Below are 27,667 nucleotides of genomic sequence, written 5' to 3' on the forward strand. Positions count from 1 at the left end.
TTCCCTGAACAAGGAGTGTGTAACACAATGAACCCGGACCCATCAACAGCAATAAAAAAAAGTTACCTGACTCACAGCCATCCCAGAACAGGCTAAAAAAAACAAACTCCATCTGAATCCCAACAGAGATTCTCTGGATACAAAACACAAATCAACAGATCCCGAATTTAGAAATCCCATTTGGAATCTTTGAGTTCCCACTAAAAATACAAGTTAAAAGCCTTGGAGCTTGCTAGAGTCAGAACTAACCATGCTCCTACAAATCAAAGCAATGTTAAAAAATTGCCTCTTTCAATTACATACATTGGGGTAGATTTTAAAAAGCATTTACTCGAGCAAAACTGGTTTTTGCTCGAGTAAATACACTTTACTCAAGTAAGTGGGCTTTTCAAAATTGCTACAATATATGCCATTGAATTGTCCATAGGATTTACTCAAGTAAGTGCACTTTACTCGAGTAAATAGCTTTTGAAAATTGCTACGATAGTATGTCACATTTACATGCGTAACTCCTTTGAAAATGACCCCCATAATGAAGACTCCATCCTCCCATCATGACAAAGAACCTAGTCACAGTTTTCCATAATACAGTAACCACAAGGTTGGATTACTGCAACACTCTGTATAATGGATTAACAGATAAGGCCCTTCACAAACCCAGATAATACAAAATTCCACTGCACAATTAATAGAAGGATACAAGCCACATAACCATATCACACCTGTCCTACAAACACTGTGCTGGCTACCGTTCTCCTACTGAATCAAATTCCAAACCCTGACTGATTTACAAGGTCCTAAGAGGAAACAGACCTAGTTATCTGAAAGATAGGCTGTCCTATAAGCCCTCCAGACCTCTAGGTTCCTCACTTAATGTCTCCATAACACTAGCGACAAAAGAAAGCAAAAGAACAGAATCTGGTTTACAAATGTTCTCGGGGGCATCTGCTCAATGGAACTCTCTCCCAGAAGAGCTAAGCCATATGCAGGCCTTTAATGCCAATCCCATAACTGCCTCCACCATGGAAAGCAGTCTGAAGCGCCCCCCCCTACATGCATTAGAATTAACCTGACTTCTATAAACTGCCTGGCACTATATATTAATGCCTGAATGTGCTATTACAACATATTGCTTTGATGAGATTTTGCGCATGTTTTGCTGAGGTGTTGTGCAAGTTACTGAAATGCTACATAAGATGTTATATATTTTACAGAGATGATGTGTTGTGCATTTTTTCTGTAAACCTACTGTTGATCTATTTCAAGTTCAGTCCTCACTGTCCGCCTTCTCCTTCAGATTAGAATTGTTAAACTGCTATACCTATGGGTCTTTGACTGTTTCCACTCTAATATGCTTCACATACATAGAACAAGAAGGAAGCAATGAGCAAACTAGCTGGCCCTATCATCTGGAGAATCAAAGGTTGTCCCTTTTGCCTTCAGCTGTCTGCAATTAAAATGGAGCCGATTCATCGAAGGGAGGAATAGTCCAGGTTTCAATTAAACTCCCCTTCCTTGAACCATCCAGTATCTCTCTTCCATCTCCCACAGAGGTTTCATAAACCCAGGAAAAAATGGTTTATAGTGGGCTCTGGTAGAACAAGACATGTGACAAACAGACACTCACCTTCCCCAACTTTGAGGCATCCTGTGCATTAACCCCCACTCCCACAGAGATGTCGGACATCCAGGATTCCAAAACCCAGGAACAATTGGAAAACAGTGGGCTCTGGCAGAATAAGGCCTGTGATGAAGAGACACCCACTCTCCCCACTGTTACCCCTACAATGTTTATTCTGCATTAAACAATGAAGAAACCTCAGCAATAGATTTTGAAGTGATTTCTAAAAGTCAAATGCACCCAGAAGCCTTTCAAGAGAAACAAATGTCATAAAAAAAAGGTTGCTTCTGCTAGGAGACTCAATCATTAGAGGAACAAATTTGGGAGCATATTTTGATGGTGATACAACAGTTAAATGCCTTCCAGGATATTCAGCTAGTAGAAATGCAAACCAGATAGTCCAAGTCATTGAAGAAGAAAGTAGGAACTTTGATATCAGTGTTATCATCCATCTGGGGACCAATGACCTCAACAGAAATGGTATCCATGAAGTACAGATAGATTTCCAAAATCTAGGAAAGACAATAAGACAAACTGCAAAGAATATTGCCTTTTCGGAAGTATTACCTGTTTATGGAAAGGGAAATGAGAAGCTATGCCATATAGATAATTTCAATTCCTGGCTCAAAACCTGGTGTATAGAAAGTAGTTTTGGATATATTGGAGGCTGGGGTTGAGTATGGAGCAGTAAAAGGCTATATGGTAAGAATAGCCTACATTTGCCAGTAGCGGGAAGGAGGATGCTAAGTGAGAAATTCAGATCATATTATTAGACATTTAAACTAAAGAATGGGGGTGACAAGAGAAATTGACATGTCACCTCCAAGCAATACAGGAAGTGGGAGGAAAAAATAAATACAATCAGCTCAAAAAAGCAGAAAAGGTGACTAGGAAGTACAACAAATCAAGGGAGAAAAATTGGAAAGCTATGACTACAAATGCTCGTAGTTTGTAGAGATGTGCATTCGTTTTTGCCAAATTAGAAAATTTCAACAAAATTGTCCAATTCGGCATGTTTCAGGGAGCCCAAAAAACGATTGGGATTTTCCCATTTTTTCACGAAAATTTGTTTTTCGGATTAGTGCACACTAATGAGAGTTAGGCACGCTAACTCCCCGTTAGTGCGCACTAACAAAAAGTAACAAAATCGAACGATTTTTGTTAGTGCGCGCTAATGGGGAGTTAGCGCGCACTAACTTAAAAAATGATTTTTCGTGAAAAAAAAAAGACATGAACTGCAAAAAAACATTTCCCGCAGCGGCCGAAAAACGAAGAACGACATGAACACAAAAAACGATTCACATCTCTAGTACTAGTTTGGGCAATAAAATCCCAGACCTGCAAGCCCTAATGGTGGAGGAGGACTTGGGCATTGTTGCTGTCACAGAGACATGGCTCACGGAATCTCATGATTGGGATACGGCCATCCCGGGCTATAACTTGTTAAGGAAGGACAGAGAGAACAGAAAAGGGGGAGGAGTAGTTCTTCATGTCACAAACAATATCCAAGCAACTGAACTACAAGAAGAAGCATTATGGGACGTCCTAAAAAAAGATGATAGTGAATCCATTTTTACAGGCCTCTGACTCAAACGGAAGAACTAGACAGAGATCTGGTTGAAGATATCCAAAAGGTGGGAAAGTTTTTGGGTACTTGCCAGGTTCTTGTGGCCTTATGGCCTTGCCAGGTTCTTATGGCCTGGATTGGCCACTGTTGGAAACAGGATGCTGGGCTTGATGGACCCTTGGTCTGACCCAGTATGGCATTTTCTTATGTTCTTAAGTGTTGATTGTTGGAGATTTTAATCTGCCGGACAGAGACTGGAGAATCTACCAGAAGTAGAGAGGTAGTGGATGCCCTGCAAGGGGCTCTGTTCAAACAAATGGTAATGGAACTCACAAGGGAGGGAGTTATACTCGACCTAATGCTCACTAATGGGGATAATGTCTCTGATGTCCAGGTGAGTGCATACCTCAGCACTAGTGATCAAAGGTCTTAAGTGGTATAGTGAAATTGAAAGGTGACAAAGATCAATGTGTGGAGAGAATTGAAGAAATGGCTTAAATGGCTTAAATATTAAATACGTCATGACTCTGGAGAAGAACCATCGCTAGCTGACAAGACTGTGGATGGGGGTGGAGCAGATTTATTTATTTATTTATTTATTTCACATTTTTCTATACCGAGCTTCATGGTTGAATACCATATCAGATCGGTTTACATCGAACGAGGGATAGAAACTTGTAACAAAAAACAAGCAGATAAAACTCCTTTTACAGAAGAGAATGTATGGGAAGAGCTAGGAAAACTGAAAGTGGACAATGCCATGGGGCTGGATGAGGTCCATCCCAGGATACTGAGGGAGCTCAGAGATGCAATGGTGGGTTCGCTGAAGGACCTGTTCAAAATATCCCTAGAAATGGGATTGGTGCCGCAAGATTGGAGAAGAGCAGTGGTGATCCCGCTTCACACTAGTGGTATCAGAGAGGAGGCTGGAAACTACAGGCCAGTTAGCCTCACCTCGGTGGTGGGAAAATTAATGGAGACTCTGCTGAAGGAAAAGATAGTGAATTATCTACAATCCGGTAGGTTGCTGGATCCAAGGCAGCATGGATTCAACAGGGGAAGGTCATCTCATTGATTTTTTTGTTTGGGTGACTAGAGAATTTATTTATTTAAAAGGATTTATTAACCACACCCTCCAATGTTCGGTTACAAATAGTACAATCATAAACAATAAAAACATTTATAATTAAAACAAGATAGAGACTGGCCTGGGTGTTAAAGCCTGGCTGAAATAAGGATAAGAGAGCAGAATGGAGGCGGAAAAATAGGGTTAAGGGGTTATGGTTCACATAGGTCTTTAAACGCTAGCTTGAATAGATGATGCTTTAAGGCTTTTTTGAACTCCTTGTTATTAGATAAGGATCTTAAGGATAAAAGAATTGGACCTGCGATGGAAAAAGCACGCTCACAGGTCATTGCAAGCCTGGTGGCTCTAGGAGAGGGAACTTGTAGAAGAAACAGATTTTTGGATCTGAGATTATGCGAGGGAACATAGAAGTGAGGGTGGCTGATAACCATGGACTTTTACTATTATGTACAAGAATATATAATGTGGATAATATTTTATAGTGAATTCTCCAGTGTATAGCTAACCAGTGTAAAGTAAACAGGACTGGTGTGATATGTTCATGTAGCTTTTTGATAGTTATTAAACATGCAGCTGCGTTTTGTACCAATTGGAAGGGTCTGATGGTCGATTGGGGTAGGCCAATATAAAGAGTTACCATAATCAATTCCTGTGAGTATTAATGATTGGAGTATAGTTCTACAAAAAAATGGTTCAAGTAATGGCTTACTATGTTTGAGAAGACACAACTTGTAGAAAGAGGATTTAATTATTTATTTATTATTTATATACCAACATTCAGTCGGAGAAATCACATTGATTTACATTCAGGTACTATAGGTATTTCCCTATCCCCAGAGGGCTTACAATCTAAGTTTTTTGTACCTGAGGCAATGGAGAGTAAAGTGACTTGCCCAAGGTTACAAAGAGCAACATCAGGACTTGAAAGCTGGTCTCCTGGTTCGTAGCCCACTGCTCTAACCACTAGGCTATTCCTCCTCCCTATTACTGATTTAATGTGAGTTTGCATATCTAGTTTGGTGTCAAGGATGTCACCAAGGTTCCGGACATGTTTACATATGTGAATGGTAGTATTGTCTGTGGAAATGGTGTTTGGAATGTCATTGAAAGGAAGATTTCCAAGGATCATTATTTCAGTTTTTGAAAGATTTAGATAGAGTTCATTGTGGGACATTGATGTCTTGACAGAAGATAAGCAGAGAGATAAAATTGAGAGGTGGATTACCAGTTATGCCAAGTTGGAAAATATAATACAATATCATCAGGTAAAGATGATAGGAGAGGCCTAGAGTGGAAAGCAATTGACAAATAGGAGAAAGTTATATGTTGAATAATGCAGCAGAGAATGCTGATCAGAACTAGATCAGGGAAGTGCGCTCAATGTAATTTACTTGGATTTTAGTAAAGATTTTGATACAGTCAAACATAGGAGACTTGTGAGCAAAATGAGAAGCTTGGGATTGGGTGCCAAGGTAGTAGCACAGATTGCAAACTGGTTGACTGACAGGAGATAGCGTGTAATGGTAAATGGAACCTACTCTGAAGAAAGAATGGTGTTAAATGGAGTGCCACAGGGATTGGTGTTGGAACCGGTTCTATTCAATATCTTTATGAGCGTCCTGGCAGAAGGGATAGAAGGTAAAGTTTGTCTATTTGCAGAAGATACTAAGATCTACAATAGAGTGGACACACCTGAAGGAGTAGAGAGAATGAAAAGTGATTTAAGAAAGCTTGAAGAGTGGTTGAAGATTTGGCAGCAGGGATTCAATGCCAAAGAAGTGCAGAGTCATGCATCTGGGGTGCAACAATCCAAAAGAGCTTTATGTGATAGATGATTGTTTTGTCCGTTGGTTCCCGACGCCCTCTCTCTGCCCTCCTTATCTCTTTGGTGACTCCCTCTTCGCCTGCGGGAACATTGGTTGCCGCGGAGTTCCTCTGCCGAAGTCCTCCGGCTTCCCCGGACCTGCTAGACGTTGCAACCTGCCATGTTTCCTGGAGGCCTAGGGGCACGCGTGCGGCGCGGCCCCGATTGAAGTACTGGCGATGGCGTGAACCTCAGGGGCGTCCCCCTGAGATGACGTCACCTGTGACGGATATATAAGGTCTTAGAATTTGCTAACAGATCGAGTTAGCAACGGGTTACTCTACCTAAGCTACTCTGCCTCCTCGGACTTACCAGGGATACCCGCTCCTCGGGGGCCTCGCTCTCTCCTTTGTTTTTCAGGTGACAGTCTGGAACCGGTACTTGCTCCTCGAGGGCCCTCGTTCCCAAACTTGCTCCGTATTCTCTTCTGCCTGGAAGTCATCACTGCCAACTACATCAGTGAGTTACCATCGCTCTCTCAGAGCTTTCCCTGGAACCAGGTACTCACTCCTCGAGGGCCTATACATTCCAGCTCCTGGGCTTCTATGAGACATTGTGTGAGTGTTACCATCAGTTTCGGTACATGAACTCTGCATACCCTGTCTATTCACTATATTGCAGTTTCTCTACAGCTCAGCCTCCAGGGATCGCTCTTCCAGTATCTGAGGGACTACAGCCCAGCCAGGCATTACAGCTCACTACTGCCACCTCTGGTGTTTCAGTATACTGTCTAATAAAACAACTAGTGTGTGTCTGTCTCCTAACTCTGAGCCTGACCGGTGGTTCCTCTCGGGATCTTCCCCTGGGGGCATGGTCATCTGCCACTGGTCCAAGGATCCACCCACAACTCTCCTAAATAACTACAGATTGCTAACTCCAGCAGATTGCTAACTCCCTAGCAGACTGCTAACTCCTAACAGTGGTGAAAGACTGATGCACAAGGACTGGGAGAGGGACTTTGGTGTGATAGTATCTGATGATCTGAAGGCAGCGAAACAATGTGACAAGGTGATAGCTAAAACCAGAATGCTGGGCTGCATAGAAAGAGGAATAACCAGTAAGAAAAAAAGAGGTGATAATGCCCTTGTACAGGTCCTTGGTGAAGCCTCACCTGGATTACTGCATTCAATACTGATGCCCGTATCTCAAAAAGGATAAAGTAAGGATAGAGGCGGTCCAAAGAAGAGCGACCAAAATGGTGAGGCGTCAGCATTGGAAGACTTATGAGGAGAAGCTGAAGTATCTGAATATATATACCCTGGAAGAAAGGAGATACAGGGAAGATATACAGTCATTCAGATACCTGAAAGGTTTTAATGATGCACAATCAAACCTTTTCTGTTGGAAAGAAATAAATGGAACTAGGGTCATGAAATGAAACTTCAGGGAGGATGACTCAGAATCAATGTCAGGAAATATTTCTTCATGGAGGGGGTGGTGAATTCCTGGAATGCCCTTCTGGAAGAGGTGGTGAAGACGAAAACTGTTAAGGAATTCAAAGGTTCATGGGATAAAAAGTGTGGATCCTTAAAGGCTTAAAGAAAGGAGGGCATGGGGGTAACTTGCTGTTGTGGCAGTTGCTACTACCTTTAACAAATAACAGTATGAATGCTTAAGGCAACTCCATCACTGCTCTCTGCTTCAACGGCAGTGGGAAAAGGGGAATTAGATTCAAACAGCAACCAACGAGGGCCCTGACTTTTATGGTTTGGGGAACAAATAAACATGGGGGTAGCTTGTTGATGCAGTGCTTACTACTCTTAATTACTAAGCCTGATACTTTTCATGCAACTTCAAAATTGCTCTCTGCTTCTACGGCAACGGTTAAGGGAAATTGGATTCAAATAGCATCCAAGGGCCCTGACTTTTACGGTTTGGGAAACTGATAAGCATGGGATGATACTAAGATCTACAACAGAGTGGACACGCCTGAAGGAGTAGAGAGAATGAAAAGTGATTTAAGAAAGCTTGAGAGTGGTTGAAGATTTGGCAGCTGGGATTCAATGCCAAAGAAGTGCAGAGTCATGCAGCTGAGGTGCGGTAATCCAAAAGAGCTTTATGTGATAGGTGGTGAAAGACAGTGCAGCAGATACTGGCATAAGCTTGGTGGATCATTTGATCCTTTTCTGCTGTCATTTCTATGTTTCTATGTTATTTGCCTTCATAGCCTGTTTCCATTAAATTATTAATTTCACTTTATTCTGAGCTTTTCTAAATAATCTGAGATATTTGAATGTTACCATTAGTTTTTGGGTTTTTATAAAGCAACACAAGGATCCTAATCCTAAAGCTGATTATCATTCTTCAGTTGTGTTTATCAGTAACAGCAAAAGAGATTATCAAAACAATGGTAGGAGATTGACATCTGGTGGCCGTAAGGAAGCATTACACAGAAGCTTTTTTTCCCAGCTAAAATGAGAGCATCTAAAAGAAAATGTTGTGCTAATTATAAAAGGGTAAAATAAAAAGTTTCATACAAGAAATTGATGAAATTGCTTAATCCATTATTCTACATTGAATGGATTTCTTTTAACCATACTGGAGGGAATTTTCAATAGACCGTGCTGAAACAAAATATATGCAATCATTTAATGCACTCACCTTGTGGCCAATTTTCAAAAAGAAACCACTCTTAGTTTGTGTAAAGTCCATGCATACTTTGCACTGCTTTTCTCTTTCAATCTAAATGCACCCACAAGAACACCTCATCTTAACCTGGCTAAAAGTAAGCATGCTATGGAGGCCTGCAAAATACAGGAAGGAAGCTTTCTGCAAGGCCAGTTTAGCTGGGTAAATACCTGTCTCCCCTGCTAAATGACTTTGAAAACTGTCCTCAATGTGCAGAAGGGATTGGTTTTTCCCCTTTAAACAGAATCTTTGCAAACTTCACTCACACTTATTTATTCCTGGAGCCCAGGAAGTGGATCCCCAGCCATAGGCTCACTCTTTCTTTCTCTCTCTGCTTCCAGATCTCAGGAGAGGATCTCCAGCCCTATGTTCTGCCCAGAGAACGGCTACCCAGCGCTAGTCTCACTCTGTTTCTCCTCTTACTGTTGGCCCCCTCTCTTTCTCAGCTTCCAGGCCCTGGTGAGGTGATTCCTGGTCTCACACTGACCACGTGACAGGAGAACCTGCATGCCTCTTGCACTGGTGATTTTGACAGCTGCTGCTGAAACACTGTATAAATCTTTATGTATATGTGGGGATTTTTTTGTATACCACAGCCCTTTTAATCTATTATATATATGTTTTATGGTAAATACATATTTTATATGCTTTCTAAAGACAGCATAACCAAAAGGGCATGAGAAGTGCTCCACGTGGCCACCCAAATATGGTGATGTTGCTATTAGTACAAAGATTGCTATATCTATAATTCTAGCAAAAGTAAGCTTTAACCTTTGTTTTTTCACTTATTTATTTTTTATTTCACATTTTTTACCTGATTCAAGCCTCAAGACAGATTGCAATCAAACTAAAACACAATACATAATACATACACAGTTGTTTATTTTAAAACATAACATGATTTCTAAACTATAGCTCTGATTTTACTATATTTAAAGCAGTGGTAAAAACTGTAGTCTAAACATCATAATTCTAAAACCAGAAAAAGTTTTCAGCTGAAAGAACACTCACAGAACTAAGCTTTTTTTTTTTTTTTTTTTGGGGGGGGGGGGTTTCAGGCTCTTAAGTATTTTGTTCAAGGCACACTTCCAATGGCAGGAGATTCCACAGCGAAGGGAGCATAACATTGGAAAGCAAGGTGCATTGTAGTCACCAATTCACAGCTGGATGAGAGGATACTTGTAAGAGTGCCTGCTATGATGATCTTAAACACGCTAAATGGCTGTTTGAAACAAAACAGGTCCGCAAAGTAATTGGGACCCAATGAAAGAAGGCATTTAAAAATCAACAAATCAATCTTAAACTGAACCCTTTGTTCCACAGGGAGCTCCTGCAAAACAGGCATTGCTTGATCACATTTTTGCTTTTCTGTCATTAATTTTATGACAGTATTTTGCCAGTCGCAGCCCCTTAAACTTAATCCCTGGCAGACCTTGATAAAAGCAAATTGCAATAATGGGTCCACCTCATAATCAAACAGTGCACAACAGCCAGCAGGTACTTTCCACCGAAGAACGATGGTAACTGAAAGATCTGTCTGAAACTAGCAAAGGTGGTCTTTACCACATGCAAAAAAAATCTGATATTTGGTCGTTAACTGTGAGCATCCATTCCAGCTGCCCAGAATAACTACTATTTCTCTAGGCTTCAATGTATACCCTTCAATTTTAGGGAAAAGACAACATCCTCTTCTGCCTGCTTACCCAAAGCAATTCCTGATGTTATTGGATTGAGTTAGTTTGTACACTTTTAAAAAATGATGCAACTGTTTGTAAACATGCATTCATCATAACAGACAGATATTGCATGTTGTGATCTAAACTCTTGATAATAAACTTCCTGTACATATTATTACATTGATCCACTTTTATTTCATTTTGAAATAAATGTTGAAGCTTAGCACTAAAAAGTTTACATCTATCTCTGCCCCATATCTCCCTACCACTCTCCCACATACTGTCCCCCATGCTCATTACATTTATAGTATTGCTTTTAATTAACCCTGCAATCAATAAATACTTGGGTTGGGAAGAAGCAGGCTCCTAATGGGGAGGAAAAGGTGCTAGTGGTCTCAAATAAAGGGCGGTGGTGCCTTGGACTCGGACTTGTAACCTTGTCACAAAAAAAAAAAAAAAAAAAAGCAAGTTTTGAGCAGATTATAAATGGACTAGAAGCCCAAAAGGGTAGAGAAAGACTAGTCCCATTAAACCACACCTTTTCCTACAGCACCTGATATATATGAACAGCCCACATACAGGAACTTAAATGAAACTGCTGTTGGGTCTACGTCCCACCGAAATGAACTAATCAGCCTCTGCCTGGCCTTCAGCAGTTAGCTCTGTCTACTTGATTTCCTGCTGACAGCCAGTGCTGTGATTAACTACCAGCAGAGCCTACTAACTGGACTACAGTGTTGTGATGCCCAAGACATTTGCTTTTGTATGTGCAAAACGCTATATGACCTTGTCTTGAGATAGTTGCTGTGTTCACTCTCTCTCTCTCTCTCATTTTCCCTAACTCCGTTTCACTTTATCATGCTGTTTAAGAAGGAACTTTTCAATCTACATCTGCACTGTGAAACTGCCCAGAGTGATGTCCGTGGTTGACATTTTGTGAATAATAATAAGACCTAGAAGAAAACCCCATTTATTTGGAAGGATTATCAGAACAATTTCAGGAAATGTATCTCTCATAGGAAAAAGGTTGAAATGCTAGGGTTTCTGAGCAGATCACGCAGGCAGAGTGTGTCTAGGATATACTGTACTCACAAAGTGCATGCTTGAATATATTGACAGGCCCGGACCTGCATATATAAAGCTGCTGTGTTTAAAGGGTATTGTCCTGACACTCAGCTGCAGTCCCCTCAATCTGCATGAAACGCCAGAATTCTGTTGGAAGAGAAGTGTCCTTGTTATTTCTTCCATGTAGGATTGTGGAGCTCTGCTGCCACCTGCAGGTAAGGCCAGGTACTTTTTGTAAAATAGCAGATTAGGCACATTCAAAAAGGTACTCTTTGCCAGTTTGTATTTATGGAAAAAAATCTTCCTTAAATAATAAAGGTACTAAATCTGCTTTAAAAGGATAATGCAGCAATTATGGGATATGGTGGTTGGTATGTAGAAAAATACCTAGGGCTAAATTTTCAAGGGTATGCAAAGTTAAGTATCCTTCAAACAAGTAAGGGTGTGTCCATATACACACATATGTGGGTGTGAGCATGAATTCTATATCATCTGTGCAATTGTGCACACATTATATAAAATACACCTATTCACGTGTATGTGTGTTCCTAATTTTAAGCATTTGTACGAGGAAATGCTATTTGCGCATTTTCCTTAATGCTTGTCAGCTTTTATACACTCAAGCCAGCACATTTTTTTTTATCATGCGCACATGAAGGAAATGACCAGTTTAACCAATTAGTCCACCAGTTTTGCTCAGGTCATCAAGACCCCTCTGGTTCTTCAGCCTGCAATCCCCCCCAGTTTAACCAGACCCCTCACCCTGTCAGTATTTGGCTGTAAAGAGTTTTATTCTGATTGATAAATAGCAGAAATAAATAGGGGCAGGTAAGAGCCATATGCGCGCTGCATTCAAAGTTTATAAAATCGCAACTTATATATGTAAATGTTGGCCCCGCCCCAGAACACCCCTGATGCACCCCTTTTTTACACGAGCTAATTTATTCGTCCATCAGTACTTGCACTTGTATGAGTGAGGTTTATAAAATAGCAAATGCGCGAATATGTGCTATTTACGCGTGCATCTACTATTTTGTGCACGCACATTTCTTTTAAAATTTAATGTACAAAGAAGTGAATTTTTAAAGGTCATCAGTCATTAGTTTTGATGCTGAAAACCCCTCTGTGAAGATATGTAAGATTGTAGAAGCATAAAAGAGAAGTTAATTTTCAGAGACTTAGAGGTGTATATATTAGTCATTCACACAAATGAAAATATGCCTTCAGGTCTTTTACCTAGCATATTCTGGGTATTTGCTAAGAGGTACATCCAAGTAGTGACACTGTGCTTTAGTTGGGGTTTTCTTTTCATTATTATTAAAGGAACTATGCAGAAGGATTATGAAGCGACTCAATAGGAACAGATTTACTTGACCTTGAAGATTTTATTTAAGAAAAATGTTTGACAGACTGACCAGTCCATGCTAATATAATTAAAAAAAAAAAAAAACGGTGTACGGCATAATTTCATGAAATATATAAAATCAAAGATGTGGATTATGCAGAAAGAGCATAAAACAAGACTTCTCTTCAACTGAAGTGTATAAACTCCCTCTGCCTAAAGAAGCCAGGATTGTTAATGCCCTAAGAATGCTGAGAACCTGGACACCATGTGCCAGATATCACAGCATAGCTATTAGTTACTCTACAATCCACACACAAGTGGACATTATTCTAAATTGAAAGTAATATGGTCATGAACATGGACATCACATTTTAAAACATTGCCCACATTTACAATATTGCTCTGCCCTGGGATTTGCTAAAAATAGACTATAAAAAGGTAAAAGCAATTAAAATAAATAAACAAACAAACATCTACATGGCCATAGTACAGACTGTGTAGGCATTCACAAGACGGGATATAGGAGTGTGTTAAAAGCACCTTTTTAATGTGCTTTAGAAAACAGTGCCCCCCACCCAGACACATAAACAGCAGCTTTTGAAAAGTTTTTCTATGCATAACTTTTGCACCCAGATATTTAACGATGTTACCATTGCAATCAAGCCCAAAGCTAGGTGGGAGTCACGGTAGACTCTACCCTTTCACTATGTCCACAGATACAATCATTATTTTGTGGTTCTTTCTTGAAACTACGCCTTCAATGTTCAATAAATAATGCGTTTTTCCAGCTTGTTACTCAGGCATTTTTGCCTTGTCCTCGCCTGAGTATTTTAATTCTTTATTCTTGGGTTTGCTGAAATCCTCACTGAAGGTGTCATACAAATTCAGCTGCTTGCTTGGTGTCACCCGGCAGATGAACTCCGGATCCTCTTGTCCCGGATCCAGTACTACTTGGTAGGCACACTCCCGTGCACCTACAAAACTCCAACTGCAGTCACTTGTAAATCCCTCCTCTGGCTCCCAGGAGGCTCCCCTAGTGGGGCTCAAACCCACAGTCTCCAGCTGGCAGGGGTACTGAAGCTCTCCCGGTCAGCCACCAACTCCAGCCAGCTACTGCTGAGCTTGGCTTCCTGCCCGAGTCTCAGCCTTTATATCACAGTCCTTTGTATGCCAAAAGTCCCAGCAAAACAAAAAGAATGTCCCAAAACAAGCCAGCAAGGAATTTAAAGTCCGGCCCTGCCAGCCTCTCTGCCACCTCCCTCGTATCTCTGGCCTCTATCGCTTTCCCCAGAGATACCTCCACCCACTTGGCAGTCTTAGAAATAATTCATTAGCAAAAACAATTCCAAACCAGTCTCTGGATTCCCAGACTCACCCTTCCTGGCACCAAGGTTGCAGTCCTTCTGCTTTCAGTCTCCCCTGCATGCACAGCTTCCTGGGAACAGAGTTCCTTCCAGAGACAGGTATCACAGTCCAGGATCCAACCTCTATCCCAAAGGAGACTGAGACTGCTCTGGCTGAGGCTCGGTTTTATAGGGTGGAGGCTCCTCCCCTAGTGGCCAGGGATTGGTTCTCGAGTCTCCACCCTTTTCCTCCCACACCTGTGTCTCTTGTCTCTTTACTGCTGGGGAAGGAACCTGTGAGACTCCGTAGCTCCCTGTCTCCTGCTTTTTCCTTCCCTCTTAAAGTTTCTTCGCTGGGGTTTACTTTTTAGTCCCTGGGGCTTTTAGCTCCTGGGGAACTTAACCTTCCTCCCCGGGCCGGCATGGTGACCTGGTCACACCTGGTCTCGAGATGCCCTTTAAATGCTTATATCTCACTGGTACTAGCTTAGCTACATTGGCTTCCTACATTTTGGCGTATTAGGTTCAAAATTCTCATGGTAGTTTTTAAATCACTCAGTGGCATTGCACCTAGCAGTCCATAGCAGAAGCAAGTTACGCAGTTGTGGGATCTCTTGTGTGTGTAACTGACTTGATGGTGCAATCCTAGCCCCCCCCATTCCCCGCCCATGCCCTGCCTCTTTTTCCCAAAACATTTTGAATGCGCGTGTTGGGAGATACTTGCGTGGCCCCGGGCCTTTTAAAATCTGCGCGGCCCGCGAGTTTCCAAGTCACATGCATATCTCCCGTCTTGGCCCCGCACATGGTTTTTAAAATCTAGTTGCATCTTTCCTCATCTGCTTTTGATACTTGTTAACCTATACAGGTATTTATTTGTTTGTTTATTTAAAATACGTTTATTCCACTACCTCCATTAAGTGTTCAGGGCGGATTACAAAACAACAATCATAAAATAAATAAAAACAGACATGCAAACAGAAACCAATGAGGGCCCTGACTTTTATGGTCTGAGAAACATATAAGCATGGGGTAACCTACACGGCACAGCACAAACTACCATAAGCTTACTGGGCAGACTGGATGAGCCATTTGGTCCTTTTCTGTTGTCACTTCTATGTTTCCATGAGTTTTCAGGTGGCTAGGCCAAAGGGCTGCTTATCATAGCCGCTGCTGGCCCTGTTTTGACATATCATGCATCTACTTCCTATTATATATGGCTTCCAGCTTCCTTCTATTGTAATTCATTTTTTAATGTGTTTATTCTTCTCAAATCATAATTCTACCATATTCATCAAGCAATTTTTAAACCAACTGATAAGTCATGAAAACCTTGAAAGCTTTCATTTTGTCATGGTTAGACAAAGAGCTCTAGAAACCACCACATGACTAAAACAGAGTAAGAATCAGATTGTGTCAAGTGTGCCTCTCATCCTCTCAAGTATCACTTAGTCCATGGCTGGAGGCAATAATAATAAGGTGACTAAAGGACAGCCTGCACACGCAGAGTGTGTAAGCATCGGTGTATTCTTTAAACGTTTACAAGTACAGTCCAGAACAATGTTCAGGCCCTTCAAACAAGAATGCAAATGCAATAGAGAAGCCCGGTGCTGCAGGAATCTTATTAACTGTGGCTGACCTTCCTTGGTTAGCCCAGGAGCCTCACTAATCCAACTAACAGGGACGGTAACTTTAAAACCAGCTTGAGGGCGCACATTGGCACACGTACGTCGGCCCGCGCCCAGGGCCGTGGCTGTCTTAGAACATACGTGCACATATGCACACATGTGCGCCAAACTTTAAGTGGGTGAGCACATGTGCATCCAAATCCCGCTTCTACCATGTAAATTGGAGGATTTTAAAAGGGGCGCGTCCCCATGCCATTCCCAGTTTACCAGTTCAGCTACCGGTTCGCCCATTTAACAGCTAGGTCCTCCAACCCCCCTCTTGTTTAATAGCCTTCACTACCCCTAGTTACCCCAGACTCTTTAGACCCGTCAGAAATTGCTTGATCCTTGTTTTTAAAGTTGTGCATCATCCATAGCAGAAGTAAAGTTCTGCGATACGAGGCCTTGGTGCGTGCCGGGGCACGTGAATATTTACGCGCACATCTCTGGTTCACGCCCATGGCCCAGCCAGACCATGCCCAAGCCCATCCCTTTTTTGAAAACTTTGGCGAGGAGGGCGTTGCGGGAGATACACGTGTGTCCGGGGGACTTTTAAAATCTGCTCGGTGCGCCCGAGCGCTCATCCCTTAATTAATGCATATGCCGGGCTTTTACATTTCACCTCTTAGGGGATAATTTTCAAAGCTATTTATGCACATAAAGCCCAGGAAAAAAGTAAAATGTAAATGGCTGTACTAAAATAGTCCAGGGCTGAGTGCGTGTAAAAGTATACACAGAATCTGATTTCCCATGTACTTTTATGCACGCTGAGGGGCATTCCAGGGGGGTGGAGTTGGGGCAGAGTCGGCACTTAATTACATATTTTCTAAGTTTAAAAAGTATGTGTGCATTTCACCTTCCAAAGAGGAGGTGTAAGTTTTTGCGAGTGAATATGTACATGCTCAGCCAGTTACCTAAGTATTTTCAAAGTGAACTTATACATCTAAGTTTGCTTTGAAAATAACTTGGTAATGTCTGCGGACACACTACACAGGCTGTATGAACATTATCCTCCCTATCTTTCAGCTCCAGGATTCACTATGCTGGGATTCCTGGGACAAAATAAGGAATACAACCGAATGCACCTTTCCTTCAGTCATTGCTACAGCCGGCAAATCTTCTTGTTGGTAACTTTCGTCTCTTTTCTCAGCTAGGAGTCCTGTTCCCGATAGAATGGTAACATCAGTTGTAGCCTCAGCATGGAACTCAGCCTGCTGGGGACCGCTCTCTGCTTTCCAACCTTCTAACCAGTTTCAAAATAGCCATTTCCATTCAGCAGGGAGTCCAAGTAGTTAATATACATGCAGGTGCTCTAAGAACACCCCCAGCTCCTGTTCCCCTCAATGCCACACACACAATTTATTACACCTACTTATGAATCATGACGGGACTCGATTAGATAAACAGAAATGTCTTAAAAGTGCAATCAAATGTTTGCTGTTTGTTTGTCTCTTGCAGAACTTTCAATTCCTTAGACGTGAAAAATGACAGTCATTCAATTCATTGAAGAAGACAAAGTGTACATGCACAAAACCTTGTGAAATGCATACTTCATGTAGAAACTCACCATGCTACTCATTTTGGAAGATGACGAACTTGTTCTTTGCTTCCTTAGAATCTGAAGTTCTTCAAAGTTTCCATCCTTTGCTTTGAAAGTCATTCTACTGCCTCCAGCAGTGCCTTCTGAGGAAGACCTCAAGCGCCTCTCTGTGAACCTCCCTTCTCGGTATGGACTGAAGCTATTTGCATAGTTAACTGCGGAAAAAGAACATCAACCATTTTTCCACGTATTTATAGTATTTATACTCGATGCATGTCCAGACTGCTTGGAAATGCATGTTAAATGCCAATTGTTTGATTATTTTGTAAGAAACAGCATTTTTGAGATAGTGCGGCATATATCAGGTCATCCACATACATTCATGTCACATTATATTTCATCACTTTATTAACACACATCAAACATATCATATACACATTTAAAACCCAGCCAAAATATTAAAATATACAATACATTCACAACTCGTAGGTTTTGGATGTATTGGATGAGTGTATGTGGGTTATCTGTATGAAGATTGTGGCACATATTGTTTACCTTCGTTGTCATTACCGTATTGGTTTCCATATATCAGGTAATGCCAATACTCCCAAAGCTGTCCCCAACACAAAAGGATTTGAACGTGTTGCATTTCCAAAGTATGCTCGAGTAATAAAGCTTTTTAATTAGTGTAATCACTGCTTCTTTTTGTAGTCCTCTCCCATGGCAACCTAACACAAGCTCTACAGAAGCTACTCTCTGTTAGGGGTGTGCATGGGTAAAATTTTATTTGGGTCATTTCATTTGTTTTTCCGCACATTCTTTAAATATTTTAGGCTCGATTTTAAAAGGGCCACAAGCGTAAAAAACTGGGGGTTATGTGCGTGGCCAGGCACTGCGCACGCCGCGTGCATTTTAGAATGGGCCCAGCCAAGTGCGTAACCCCTGTTACGTGCCGAAGTGCCAGCCCTGCAGAAGGGGCAGGCCAGGGGGCATAGTCTGGGCAGGGAGAGCCGGGGCGGAGGTGGGCTGGGACAGCGCCATTAGTCATGCGCAAGGCCCAGCCAGGCATGTAACCGCCGTAATTTATGCATGCGGCCCTTTTACAATTAGGCCATAAGTATTAAAATAAAAAAATTAGGGATAGGGAGGGTTAGGTTAGGGATCGGGGAGGAGAGGAGAAGAGGTTGGAAGGGTAGGGTTAGGGTAAGAAAGTTCCCTCCCAATCCGCTCCTTAATTGGAGCGAACTGAGAGGGAACTGAGGGAGGCCTGATTGCATCGCTGCATGTATTTTGCTAAAATTTCCCCTCCTGCGCGCGCAAGTCACGGGCTGCCTGCACATGCGCGCACGGATTTTAAAATCCGCGCACACAGGTGCAAGTGGCCATCAGATTTTATAACATGCACACGCCACCACACGCATGTTATGTGTATGCCGGGAACCGCATGCACATGGAAGCGCACGCAGGTCTTAAAATCGACCCCTTTGCTTCCACTCATTTCATTAATTTAAGCACCTAACTTTGGTTTTATGTGCATAAGCTGTACTTATGAATGTGAAATCATACTTTATGATGCATGCAAGTCAGTTTTATGCAAATAAAAGAGCTATGTGCACATAACAAAGAGAAACAAATGATACAACTGTATAGCCCTACTGTTATGCTCCAAAAGGAGAAGTGGTTGAAATTTCACTTCACACAATTAACTAGTAAAGAAGCTAGGTCAGTGCTTTGCTTAACCAAAGGCTAATCTGGCCTGCTGAACAAGGCCGGTGCAAGCGTACTAGATGCCCTTGGTGGAATTTCAGACATGCACTCCCTTCCCACAACCCCAAGAGCATTTCTCTTCCACTCTCTCCCTGTCCTAGACCCAGGAGCACTCTTCTACCTTTCTCTAGCCCCCGAAGCATTCTCTTCTGCTCCCTCACCTATCCCAGGAGCATTCCTCTTGCCCCCCCCCCTCCCCCCAATCTCCATTCTCAGGAGCATTTGTCTTCCTCTCTCCTTTCCAGCCCCAGGATATGTGGTGTGCTGTGAAAGCTGCAGGGTGCATTTTCGCTGGCTCCTGCCATCACAGGCGAGGTCCTGGAAGGACACAATAATACTCTTTCTCTGCTATTTTTATCACTAAGAAATCTTGTTATATCATCTCCCTTCACTAGAAGGGCTGTAATATCCTCTCTAGTCTAAATCCATTTTTTTTTGGGGGGGGGGGATCTGCTGGTGTTATACATATTACTATCCACCACAATTCAGGCGCGTGCATGTTATAAAATCGGGGGTCGGCACACACAAGGGGGTACATAATTGTGCACCTTGCGCGCGCCGAGCCATGCTGCCTTCCACTGTTGCCTTCCCCCTAACCTGACCTAACCACCCCTTCCCCTAACCTTTTCCCCCCCTAGCCCTACTCTAACCCCCCTGACTTTTATCTTACCTTTTGCGCCTCCCTCCGGCCAGGTGCAAGTTGCGCTCACCGGCAGCCTGCCAGCACGCGATCCTCCAACACAGCAGTGGCCACTGTGTCGGAGGCCTCTGGCCCCGCCCCGGATCACCCCTTTTTGCAAGCCGCGGGACTTACACGCATCCTGGGGCTTTATGTGCGTCACCGGGCCTTTTTTTAAATAGGCCTGGTGCGCGTCAAACCTCTGGATTTACGCGCGTAGGGTTTTTAAAATCCGGCCCTTTATGTATTTTAGTGACTTGCGCTAGTCCAGGCTAACAAGCAGCACTTTTCATTTTGACTTTCTCCTCTAAAAATTGATGAGTCACATTGTATTGCTGCAAATGGGAGTCAGCAAACTGCTCTAAGCAGAGGCTATCTCTGGACCTCAACTAATTATGTCTATACAGTGCAGCAGAATAGAAAAGAAAGAAAAGATATGTCAGGTAGTTCTCAAAGGACTGAAAGAAAGCATTATGCTCTGTAATCACAGCTCCTTAAAGCATTATCAATTAAAGATTCAGCCCAGGGGGGGCTTTTTTTTGTGTGCAAGAAATTTCTCACTGCGTACATAAATCTATATTCAGCCAGCTGTGTACTCATGTCTAGGATTTAAGCATAAACAAGTATCCATTTCATAGAATAATATCAAAAGCTTTCAATTCAAACCAAATTTGAGTAGCAGAGCCCACACGGTTTTTTCATTCCAGAAATGTTTGACTTAACATAAGCATGGAGGGGTGAATTTTCAAAACATTTACGCTCGTAAAATTAGCATATATGCACGTATGTAGAATGCACTCATGTACAGACTGTTTTATAAACATCAACAGTGTGGGCTTGTTTTTGATCTCATATGCACATATACACATGAAAAAAGGGGTCTCCCTGGGGACGTTCTGGGGTGAGGCCAAGAGCTATGCACACAAATTGCTATTGTATACAAAACATGCGCGTACATTTGTCAATTTATTTGCAGAATTTTATCTCTGTTAATTATCTTGCGCAATTGGTATCTGACTTGTCTATTGTTTTCTATTAGTTGGGTGGGAGGTCTGAATAAACTGAGGGGAATTCAGAGCGAAGAAGGCCCTTGACGTCCTGGAGAAGGACTGGGTGAACCAGTGGAGAATGAGATTTCAGTAAACTGGTGATTTCAATTACACACGCATATTTTAAAATATACCAGCCTCTGCAAGTAATCACGGTTTTACCTGTCAGTTATTTCACCCGGAAAATATACATGCATATGTTTTTAAGCTAGGTAGAACAATTACACACTTTCAATGCCTTGAAATACGCGCTTTCAATGCATTGCAGGAATTTGCATGCAACCGTTCATAGTGCGTATGCTTGGTGGTAGACATATGTGTATTTAATAAGCTGCACATACCCCATGCATGCAGACTACAAAATACAGTCATAGATATCCATGCAGTCATATACTCGTGTATATGGGGCCATGTAGATTAGTTTGAAAGTTACCCTCACAACTTTTAACCCACTTGGAAATTTTGCTGAATCATGGCCTAAGCAAACAGGGCCCATAATTGAGCAGCACTGAAATCAGGGATGAATTAAAGAGGCCAAGAACTCTCCTTGCTCAGTGCCTTCAGGGAGCATATATTTGTTTTTTAGTCCATGGTGGTAAAGAAATCCTTATGTCTGTTACCTGTTATTTCAGTGTTTTGAATTAAATACTATTTTGAAATCCTAGTTGAGTTAACTAAACCAACCTGGACTCTGATGAGATAATATTCTCAGATTCACTCTTTTGAGTACAAGATGATCTCATATGCATGCAGCATGAGGAGTTTGCTAAAAGTTAATAAGGTAACTTTCACACAACTTCACATGGCCTCATCTACGCATATATATGGCTTCACGGGGGATATGTGCAGATTTTAAAATTGACACATGACTACCACCCAACATACATACATATATATGGTTTTGTATGAATACCTGCAATGCATCAACAGCATATACTTCTCCAACCTATTTTAAAATCATACGTGCATATCTTTTATGAGATAAAAAATTGTAACTAGCTCGCATAAAACCCTGTTTACAGATGGAAGTCTGTATATTTTGAAAATGCGAGCGTTTAATTGAAATCATCAGTTTGCCGGAACCGCCACTAGTTCACCTAGTTCCTCTCCAGTTCAATGAGACTCTCCTAATTCTTCACCCTGAACTTCCCCCGTTCACCCAGGCCTTCCACCCAACCAATAGTAAACAATAGACAAGTCTGATCTCAGTTGCAGAAGATAGTTATCAGGTGCAAAATTACATGAATAAGTTGAGAAATGTAAGCGTGCATGTCTCATAAAATAGCAACGTGCTCATAGCTCTTGGCCCTGCTACAGAACACCCTTATACCGCCCCCTTAGTTACATGTAAATGTGTAAGCGAGACCAAAAATGCTTCTAATATTTTTAAAATAGCATGCAGGTACATGCTACTTACGCGCTTAAAGGTGAATTTTAAAAGCTGGACACATGCCAGAATCTGGAGATGGGCATGGATCTGGCACTTGTGTGTATCCATACAATTTAATAAGGAAGTTAGCTACGCGCACAAGTGCCGATGCATGACTATCTCGCATCGGATAAGAAGGGGGCTTGGTGTCGGTATGGGTGGTGCGTGGGCATTCCAGGGTGGAACCAAGAGACGTGCAGGCAAGAGACGTGCCTGGGTGCGTGCCCAGGTCCAGTGCCGCGTCCTTTTACTTCTGCTATGGAGGAGATGTACGTTAAAAAAAAAAATGACAGGCATCTGTGAGTGGCTTGAGAGGGTCTGGGATAACTGAGGGGGGGGAGGGGAGTCTAGGCTAAAAAACTCCAGGGGGATTGGGAGGACCTAGCAGAACACTAGGCAAATTTGTGGACGAACTGTTGAAACTGGTCCTCGGCTGGATGTGCACCTGTTACAAAGTAAATATGTGCCTGTATGTGTGTGCATATTATAAAATTACCTTTCTCTGGGCATGCACCAATGCACTCGTGGATATGTGTGGCCTGTTTGAAAGTTACCATCCCTTATGATAAGTTTACCCATAAATGTTTTGAAAATTCACCCCTCTGAATTTGTTTACTATTTCATTGCTATTGATTCCCTTGTTTTCCCCTACAAAGCACAAAACTGTATACATGATATCATATAACCCACAATACTCTTCCTACAACAGGGATTATTGGTACTGAAAGACTTTTTCCAAACGCAGCCTAATCAATTTTAGGAGAACAGAGTTTGTGATGGCTAGCTTTATAAAAGCATTATCCACACAGCAATCAGCACTTACACAAGTCCTGAAAACTGGAAATTAAAATCTTGTGACATGTTCTGTGACATTTTCTCTACTATAATGGAACAGCTTTCTACCAATTTTATCCATTTAAAAGATAAATAAACTCCCTGATCCCCAGGAAATTGAATTGACAGTAATAATTCATTGTGTTGATACCTACAGGCCATTGACAATGAATAATATCAGAAAGCACACAAAGAATTTCAAGCAATTAAATTTCCGTTTTACCTGAAAATCCCAAACTGGCTTATTTTATGTACACCATACTCTCATGCAGAGAAACAATATCACATGCATGAGTGTGGGGCAATTTGCTTCCTCATCATATGGCTTAATTTACATTTAAAAAGACGATAATACACCCAGACGTGCATTTGTACCTGCTTTAGGATAATCCAACACATGCTTTTTGCCCAAGTAGCACAAAACAAGAAATATTTGCAACACCAGTTGAAAGAAGGAAATATGAAATAATTTCCTTTAAAAATGTAAGTCTTTATTCTGCGAAATAAGAGGTGTGCAAAAAGTGATGCAGAGGCAAGTACTGTCATGGTGCAGAGGGCTCTAACCTGAATATCCCCCCCCAAGATGGATCAAATGTCTGCAGAATGATGATAAATACCACAGGTCAAATATCTGACATTTACACACAGCTCAGTAAGTTTACTGAGTTAAGGTCTTCATTTTTTCAAGAAGTTGTAAAAGAAAAAGACATGGACATACCTCTTGAGTGCCATGCCTCTTGACTATGCCGTTTTATATGGGACTGGTCTTCAGCGGCTGAGAAGAGGATTTTAGATCCTGGAACAGAATTGTCCTTTACAGGCTCATTCATTGCTTTTTCGCATCTACCTGCCATTAATTTATATGCCCTGGGAGAGTCCTCTGGACTTAAATGTCCTCCATTCCGTACCACAAAGGTTTCCGACTGTGCGCCTGCTGGGATATTATCTCCAGCTTCACTAGTATTCTTAGCAGGAGGTTCAGAAGCGGATAATGATACTTTTGCTGGATAAGTATCAGGGCTTTCAGTGAAGACATCCGACCCTTTGTTACTTAGCAGGTTATCAGATCTGTGGCTCACAGACATGTTATTTTTTAAAGTCAGTATGGTGTGATATTTGATTTATATGGCAAGCAGGAGAATTAAGGAAATGTTGTGAGGCAGAGACATTGTGGCAGAAATCCTCTGCATGCAGTGGTGCCTTTCCACAGTTTGGTAGCACATCGGTTTCTGAGAGGGAATCATCTATGAACATAAAGAACTCTGACGGGGTCTGGGGGGCGGTGGTATGATCCGTGGAAAGTAGAGGGGATGGCAGAGACGTTTCAGCACAGTCCGTCATCTCACCAGAGCATGATAAGGAGGACTTTACCCCCACAGGTTCACTGTCAGGTTGTGAGGTCTCTACCAAGCACCCAGTCTGTGGCACAGATGCATTTGACGGTCTTCTGACTTCTGGCTTTGAGAACCTGTGGTGCGATGAGAAGGGCTTGGGGAGAAGTTTCCTCGCGGAGTGTTTGTTTGATGGTACGGCTTTGCTCTTCTATAAAACCAGAATCGTCACTCTCATTCTTCCCAGAACTTATGCAATTTATGAACACGTTCTTACTAGCCAAGGGCTCCTTTCTCTTGTCAAAATCCTCTGTCACAGACCTAGTCATCCTTTTGTTGTGAGAGCCAGAGAAATAAACAGAAGTCCTCCCTTTGGTCCTCGCATTTTCTTCCAAGTTCAGTTTCTGCTGCATGCTGTTTGCCGGCTGAGCCCCATTAGGGATCCCTTCATTCTGACTAGCAGCATCCGTTTTCTCTTCACTTCCCTTCTTGTGGTGGAAGCTGAGGGAAGGGGTACGAAATATGCTCCTGCGTTTACCTGTGCTTCCTGTGCTTGAATTGGTGCTGGAAGGAGAAGAGCTGTGGATAATACCCACTGTGTTATTTAATGCTGGGGAGGAGGGAAGAGAGTTCTGCCGTCGGTTAATACTTCTCCGGAATATTGGCAACCTGGACACCAGAGTGGACCGTCTCGACCCCGAGTCCCCCATCAGGACTCAAAACTGCGAAGTTTCAAAAAAAAAAAAAAAAAAGTCCAAATTTGCCAATCTGCAAAAACAAATGGAACAAATTGATAGCATCCATCAATGACATACTAGATAACACATTAGTATGCCCTAATATTAGCAACAAGAAAACGAAGAAAATACTGTATTTTAAAATAACCACATTCATAAAAGTGTGACCTTAGGCAGAATAATTAATTATTTGCCTGTTAGATTTATTTCCCACCTTTCTCAGAAATATATGCTCAGGGTAAAATACATACAAGAAAACATCATTTTAAACATAAAACAATAAAACGCAACAGCATAAATTAGACATCAAAGAATATAGTCAATACATTAAGGGGTACATTTTAAGACATACACTCGGGTATACATGTGCGCGCACTACCCGGCGCACACGTGTACGCCCGATTTTATAACATGCACGTGCAAGCGTGCACATGTTATAAAATTGGGAGTAGGCGCGCACAAGGGGAGTGCACACTAGTGCATCTTGCACGTGCCGACGCCCGCAGCCTTCCCCCGTTCCCTCCCCCCTAAACTAACCTTCCCACCCCTTCCGCTAACCTATCCACCCCGGCCCTATCCTAAACTCCCCCAAAATTTTATTTTACCTTCTGCAAATGGCCGCTGTGCCGGAGGCCTCTAGACCCACCCCGCCCCACTTTTACGCGTCTCAGGGCTTTACGCGCGTCACCGGGCCTTTATAAAATAGGCCCGGTGCATGTAGGGCTTTTAAAATCCGGCCCTAACACCTTAAAACTGAAATCACTACAACACAATGAATCAATAAACTAAGCTACAAACTAAACTTAGTAAAAACAGATGAAAACCCTCACAAAATATATAAAATCATATCACTATTCACATGAAAAATTCATGCCATATAAAATGAAAAGGAATAATTCAGTAGTTATATGTAAAATAAAACCCCAAATGCTATTACATTTAAATAAAAAGTCTTTATAAGTTTTTTAAATAACAAAAGATCTGATACTGAGCAACCAGTGGTAATGTTTTCCATAATGTAAAGCTGATACAGGAAAAAGTGCAGCCCCCTATTCAAAGAACAGTTAATCCCCTACAACTAAATTTCATAAAAGGTGGAAGTAATTATTGAAGTACAAACAAAGGGTCTGATTCACTAAAGAATTTCCTCTCATTTATGCCTATGGGAAAATATATGGGAAAATACATTTAGTAAATCAAGCCCAAAATGGAACAATAATGAAACAAATTAAGAAAATTGTTGAGAGAAAAAAACAACAAAAATTAAAAATGAAGAATACAAAAATAACAATGAAACTGATAATTAGGTTTGTAAAGGAAAGAATATAATTTTGAACCAAATTTAAATGTAAAAAATATATTACAAGCATCCATTAACATTTACTCGGATTTTGGGGCTCATGTGTTTGATTGGTAAGGATTTCTTCTCTTACAAAATCTAAAAATATTTCTAGTGCATTGACTGTTGTCTACTATTTAATGGCTCTTGGAGTTAAATTGAAATCTCTGTAGACTTTGTGTTTCATTTACCGGACTAACATAAAAGATGCCTTAGTACATGAGCTTTTCAGATCACAGTAATCTCTGTTTCAGATGATACCTGAAACGCATGCACCACAGCATCTTTTTTGGTTGATCCAGGCAATTATAGTTATCACAGCCTACAAAGAGTCCAGTTTTTTACAGAACCAACACTGGCATCTAGAATGCTGCACTCCAGGGTTACATGAAGAAAAAAATAGCTTTAGTAAAACTAAGAAGATACAATTAGGAACAGCTGAGTCTACTAAGGGCTTGATTCATCAAGATCTTTTCCTGTGGACACAGATTGGGATAAAATCCTTCTTCAGTCAGACACACCATCGCATGCCAGTCCAGATAGGCTGCCACGCTGCTCTTTTGAGTTAGTCTGTCAGTCTGCGAGCAGGTAAGCCCGAAAGGGAAGGGGATCACCAAAAGTAGCCCTTGCCCTGGGTACCATATAATCCTATAATACCTGCCTAGATTTTTCATGCCCCAAGTGATGGATCACATAATTGAATGTAGATATCTCTGTTGTGGCTCCATCTACAAAGAGCTGAACATATGCCAAGGTTTGCCACTGGATTCATTAAGTTACGTCCCTTTGTTTCTATAGAGTTCTGTCCCAACTTTCTTTCTTATCATTTCTACCATCTCTCTACCCTTCACCAGTTACACATTTGTGTACAGAATCCTTTTTTTAAAAAATAGATAATTCATAGAATACAACATGAGACATATACCAATGTACAATGATACAACTATGGGTCAATGCTGAAAAACCCGCTCAGCAAGAACAGAAAACAATAACAGGAAAAAACCCCAAAAAACAAAAGGAAACTAAGATGGGACAAGTCCCCCTCCTTTCCGCCCAAAACAAAACTCAGCATTGCCAAAATTTAAAAAATTACAATTGGTGG

General features: G+C 41.7%; 1 protein-coding gene across 1 annotated transcript in view; it reads right to left on the minus strand.

Annotated features, from left to right (window-relative positions):
- Positions 1-25,250, minus strand: part of CCSER1 (coiled-coil serine rich protein 1) — a 1,237,581-nt gene extending 1,212,331 nt beyond the window's left edge. The window contains 4 exon segments of the mRNA XM_029597704.1: positions 17,428-17,615; positions 23,877-24,249; positions 24,251-24,682; positions 24,684-25,250. Coding sequence (XP_029453564.1) covers positions 17,428-17,615; positions 23,877-24,249; positions 24,251-24,682; positions 24,684-25,199 — 1,509 coding nt within the window. The 5' untranslated portion in view covers positions 25,200-25,250.
- Between the last annotated feature and the right edge of the window lie 2,417 nt (positions 25,251-27,667).

This window comes from Rhinatrema bivittatum, chromosome 1, assembly GCF_901001135.1.
Source record: "Rhinatrema bivittatum chromosome 1, aRhiBiv1.1, whole genome shotgun sequence".
In the NCBI taxonomy this organism is placed as follows: Eukaryota; Metazoa; Chordata; class Amphibia; order Gymnophiona; family Rhinatrematidae; genus Rhinatrema; species Rhinatrema bivittatum.